The sequence below is a fragment of the Armigeres subalbatus genome, chromosome 3 (genome assembly GCF_024139115.2).
Source record: "Armigeres subalbatus isolate Guangzhou_Male chromosome 3, GZ_Asu_2, whole genome shotgun sequence".
Classification (NCBI taxonomy): Eukaryota; Metazoa; Arthropoda; class Insecta; order Diptera; family Culicidae; genus Armigeres; species Armigeres subalbatus.
This window is the reverse complement of record NC_085141.1, coordinates 219,363,225-219,368,872: the sequence shown is the minus strand read 5'-3', so window position 1 is coordinate 219,368,872 and position 5,648 is coordinate 219,363,225. Positions and strand designations below refer to the sequence as shown.

The 5,648-nt window shown below is 40.4% G+C and overlaps 1 protein-coding gene across 1 annotated transcript; it reads left to right on the top strand.

Moving 5' to 3' along the window:
• The first annotated feature begins 695 nt into the window (after nucleotides 1-695).
• Nucleotides 696-1,698, top strand: LOC134225599 (uncharacterized). The gene is made up of 2 exons (XM_062705798.1): nucleotides 696-1,271; nucleotides 1,433-1,698. The coding sequence occupies exons 1-2, from the start codon at nucleotides 740-742 to the stop codon at nucleotides 1,591-1,593; spliced, it is 693 nt and encodes a 230-aa protein (XP_062561782.1). The 5' UTR covers nucleotides 696-739; the 3' UTR covers nucleotides 1,594-1,698.
• The last annotated feature ends 3,950 nt before the right edge of the window (nucleotides 1,699-5,648 follow it).

Below are 5,648 nucleotides of genomic sequence, written 5' to 3'. Positions count from 1 at the left end.
TTGACAATTGTTTTGAAGGACAATGCACGCTCAGACAACTTGCAGATGATGCCGTGGTCTCTCTAAGAGGTCCATGTGCAGCTGTCTTGCAAGGACCATTGCAAAGTACCCTAGATAATCTGACTGTTTGGGCCAGACATTTAGGGATCGAGTTTTCACCGCAAAAAACTCAGTTGGTTGTGTTTACTAAGAAGCGGTATCCTGCTCAACTGAAACTCAAGCTGTTGAATGATGACATCAACCAATCTTTATCTTCTAAATACCTTGGGGTCGTGTTTGATTCCAAATGTACCTGGAAACTCCACATTGAGTATTTGATACAAAAATGCCGGAAAAGGATCAATTTTCTACGTTCTATCTCCGGAACATGGTGGGGTGCTCACCCGGAAGACCTCATCAAACTCTATAGAACGACTATTCTCTCTGTTTTAGAGTATGGCTCCTTCTGCTTCCTCTCAGCAGCTGATTGCCACCTGATCAAATTGGAACGAATTCAGTATCGTTGTTTGCGTATTGCAACAACAGATATTTCACTGATGGTTCTCGCATCAACGGATCCACTGGCTTCGGTGTTTTCAACGTAAGTTCAACCACCTTCCGAAAACTTCAGGAACCGTGTTCGGTTTATGTTGCTGAGCTGGCAGCAATTAACTTCGCTTTGGGGATAATTTCTAATCAGCCCGTAGACCATTATTTCATCTTCTCGGATAGTCTTAGTTCTATCGAGGCACTCCGGTCGATGAAACCTGTTAAGCACGCATCTTACTTTCTTACAAACATAAGAGAGCAGATGCGTGTTTTGGTCGAAAGATCATTCAAGATTACCTTTGTTTGGGTCCCATCTCACTGCTCAATCTACGGCAATGAGAAGGCAGACTCGCTGGCAAAGGTGGGCGCACAGGAAGGTGAGGTTTATGATAGACAATTCTCGAGTAACGAGTTTTTCCCATTAGTCCGTCAGAGAACTCTTCAAAGTTGGCAAAGGAATTGGACACACAATGAACTCGGACGGTGGCTATTTTCCATAGTTCCAAAAGTTTCTGGGCGAGCGTGGTTCAGAGGTGAGGACTTAAGTCGAGGCTTCATTCGCGTGATGTCGAGACTTATGTCCAATCACTATTCACTAAACGCACATCTGTACAGAATAAACCTTGTCGACAGCAACTTATGTAGGTGCGGAGCCGGTTATGATGACATCGATCACGTAGTTTGGTTCTGCTCGGAAAATGACGCCTCCAGAGAGCGACTATTGGATACCCTAGTGGCCCGAGGTAAACAACCCTTCAGGGAAATTCGAGGTGTTTTGGGGGATCGTGATGCGGTCTATATGCAGGCCATTTATAGTTTCATTTGTGATTCTGACATCAAAATCTAATTTTTTTTTCTTCTGTCAAAGTTTTTTTTGTACTGTCTCTGTCTCTATGTTCCGTAGATCTCCGTTACTCAGGCCATCCGGAAGACGCTCCCAGTAGAACCAATCCTCGAGCACGACGACACGCCACATCGTCCCTTACGCCAAATGCCCGGATGAGCAGCCAAAATTCCTTGATTCCGAATCCTAAGCCTCGTCCATCCTTTAATATTGTAAACTAACCTCGAGTCACCACGAGTACGCTGGCTCCTATCCCTCTCTTACTAACTAAAAAAAATGACATTGATTGTATATATCACAAAGAAATATGGCTCCGTAAAGTGTTATACACGCCTGAGTCTACCAAATAAACGAACTTGGAAAAAAAAATTATTCAAGTATGCCGTATACTTATATCCATGTTGTAGCATAAAATGTAAGTATTCCTATCTTTTGATAGATTCTTTTAGAAGTCTGAGAAATCAACAACCAATTTATATTAGCCACCTCGAAATTTGGTCCAATTTAGCTAAAAAAAAACTATTATGAGCAGAGGCATTGAATCGCAAATATTTTTGGAAATCATGATTTATTTATTTATCATCAGACTAAGGCCGGAGTGGCCTGTGCTGCACATAAAAGACTTCTCCATTCAGCTCGGTTTAAGGCTGCACTTCGCCAACCACGCAGTCTGCGGAGGGTCCGCAAGTCGTCCTCCACCTGATCGATCCACCTTGCCCGCTGTGCACCTCGCCTTCTTGTTCCCGTCGGATCGTTGTCGAGAACCATTTTCACCGGATTACTGTCCGACATTCTGGCTACGTGCCCGGCCCACCGCAGTCTTCCGATTTTTGCGGTGTGAACGATGGATGGTTCTCCCAACAGCTGATGCAACTCGTGGTTCATTCGCCTCCTCCACGTACCGTCCGCCATCTGCACCCCACCATAGATGGTACGCAACACTTTCCTTTCGAAAACTCCCAGTGCGCGTTGGTCCTCCACGAGCATCGTCCAGGTCTCGTGTCCGTAGAGAACTACCGGTCTTATAAGCGTTTTGTAGATAGTCAGTTTGGTACGGCGGCGAACTCTATTCGATCGGAGCGTCTTGCGGAGTCAAAGTACGTACGATTTCCAGCCACTATGCGTCTCCGAATTTCTCTGCTGGTATCGTTATCGGCGGTCACCAGTGAGCCCAAGTACACGAATTCTTCAACCACCTCGATTTCGTCACCACCGATAGAAACTCGTGGTGGGTGGCTCACATTGACCTCTCTTGAGCCTCTTCCTATCATGTACTTCGTCTTCGACGTGTTGATGACTAGTCCAATCCGTTTAGCTTCGCTTTTCAGTCTGATGTAGGCTTCCTCCATTCTCTCAAAGTTACGTGCCATGATATCAATGTCGTCGGCGAAGCCAAATAACTGGACGGACTTCGTGAAGATCGTACCACTCGTGTCAATCCCTGCCCTTCGTATTACTCCCTCCAAAGCGATGTTGAATAGCAGACACGAAAGACCATCACCTTGCCGTAACCCTCTACGGGTTTCGAAGGGACTCGAGAATGCCCCTGAAACTCGAACTACGCACATCACCCGATCCATCGTCGCCTTGATCAACCGTATCAGTTTTTCCGGAAATCCGTTTTCGTGCAATAGCTGCCATAGCTGGTCCCGATCGATTGTATCATATGCGGAAATCATGAATACGTCTAATAAAATGAAAGAAGAATTAACCATATGACTAAAGAAAAATACGAACCATAGACTTGAACGACTTTCACAGCATATAATTGCTGAGAATGAAAATAAGGGCTCAATTTCAGTGGATATGGCTTCATATAAACATAGAATTGTTGACGATTCTGAATAAGTTTACCGTCCATATCCAAAAGCATTATCTCACATGCACCAGAGAATTTGGAGATTTCATCTTTATTTTGCAGATTCTAGCTCTTGTTCAAGCATAAGGTATGCGGTGTCCTGATGAGATCTTCTCCCTGATCTTCTCTTAGGCCCATTGTCGCCTTTTGAAATATGACGTATTTCTAATCAATATAGTAGTCAAAGATCTGTGATATTGGAAATATGTCGCTCTGCACCAGCATCTGCGTTCTCACAAACACTATAGCCTTATTCCGACTCCACCTAAAAGCATCAAGATTGCATCGCACAAGTCATGCAACTCTTCTTATGCATGACTTCATTTTCTATCAATAAGTGGGGAAATGAAAAGGATTTTGATTTGTTTATTGGAAGAAGACATTTCCTCCATCAATTTTTAAGACAAAGTTTTATTAAGAGAACGAAGAGCAAATATTAGTAAAAATATAATAGTTAATAAAAAATAGTTAATAAAACTAATATTTGTATCAAATTTAAAACCCGTAAAAACATTTCCTGGGAAATTCGGGAAACTAATGTTCATATCCCGGGAAATCCTTCCCGAGAATGGAAGCCCTATTTTCTAGGAAGTCCCTGGGAAACTCTTCTTAATTTCGGTAATTCTTCGGAATTTTCGCGAGGAATTCTTTAAACAGATAAGCAAAACTTTTCGGAATGTCCATAGGAAATTATTAGAAAATTTACGGCAATTTATTCAAGAGTTCGATGGCAAATTCTTTGGAATTATTTATGGAAAATCTTCGGAATTTCCACGAGAAATTATTTTAATTTCCCACCAAAAACTCTATGAGTTTCCACAAATAAAATATTTGCAATTTTTGTAAGAAAGCCTTAATCATTTTCATGAATATTTAAAGGTTTACCTCGATTATATGGACCCTCGATTATATGGACTTCGACATTTTTGACTTGGACATTTTTTTTTCGCTCAATTTTTGTTTTGTTTTTTGGTGTTTTAAAAAGATGTTGAATATTGTAAGTCATATTTTACATTGATTCTATATTTATTATGGTACATTGGGGCAAATAAAGGCCCGTAAGGCATGTTGTGATGTTATATATGGAGATGCACTCTGAGTCATATGTTCGATTGACTTGTTTGATTTACCATTTTCGCGTTGGAAAATTTCATTGTAAATAATGATAAATATACAATTCTTTAATCTGCAATAGCCACGGCCACGTCCTTACAAATAGGTGGTGAAAAATAATGCGTGTTTTTGGTGATCTCTGCCATACGAAAACGTGAAGTGAATTGTCTGACTGACAGTATGCGGAGAAAGTGATAAGATGAGATTGTCATATTTAGCTGTTAGATCTTTGCTTCCATCCTTTTTCTGATTTTGGTGCATGGAATTAAGTATAGAAGGACGGATGACGCATTAAAATTTAGCAAACCGGACCCACTGAGACTGATTTTTTAGGTATATCCACGAAACTGGAAGAGTTTATTTCAATATGTGATACATAAAGTTCCAAATGGTTTTCAAACCTGGAATTATTTCTTCTGGACGAACTTGATAATTATTTGAATGTAAAAACTGAAAACTCTTCGAGCAGTCTTTATGTTTAAATAAATGTTGTCGAATATCCTGGTATTCACATTTGTTCAGCACAAGGCTTAAGGATTATACTGACGCTCAACGGTAGGAAAAGAAATTGAATATCTTTAGAATGTTCTTGTTAGCAGTTCTTAAATCAATTGCTGCTAAACCGTTCAGCAAAGCGTGATCCTGAAACGCTCATGCAAACTCGTTCGTGCTGTGTAATGTGAGCGATGTGTTTTTCGTTAGTGTTGTACAAAATACAACAGCGCGCGGTGGTGAAATTTTGAATGCAATTTCAAGTTTTGTCCGGGATTATTATGAGGGTCCGCCACTGTGCGTCGTTTTGAATTTTGAAACCCGTTGCAAAATACAGCCCTGCTTTAATATACGAACATAGTCCAAAATAGCCATACACAGAAAAAAAAAAATGAAAACTAAGAAGCGCGTAAAAAATAAAGAAGTGGAAAATTAAACTATTTTGGGCGTACATGGATATTTTCCAACAAGTATACCCTAAATGTATGCAATTTCCATAGCATTATGTCAGTTTCTATAGCAGACATCATATAAAAAGTGACATAATGCAATGGAAATTGCATACATTCAGGCGATAGAATCGTTTAAATTTACGCTCTTTTTGGCATTCCCTTTATGTGCATTACTTTCGTGTAAATTTCAACAACTTTTTCTATCTGTGTAACAATTTATCCTTTAATATTCCACTTAGCAGGTGCACTGTGCAATTGACATTTCCCGTCAACAATTTTTATCCGCTCAATCGATTCTTCAATTTTTTTAGGACAACTTTCCCAAAGAACCCATACTTTTTGACGCCATACTTTTTGACGA

Excerpts from the sequence above, each read along its gene's own strand:
- LOC134225599 (XM_062705798.1), top strand. The coding sequence starts at position 740 with ATGAAACCTGTTAAGCACGCATCTTACTTTCTTACAAACATAAGAGAG. Across the intron at positions 1,272-1,432 it reads GGATACCCTAGTGGCCCGAG|ATCTCCGTTACTCAGGCCAT; the intron begins GTAAACAACCCT and ends TATGTTCCGTAG.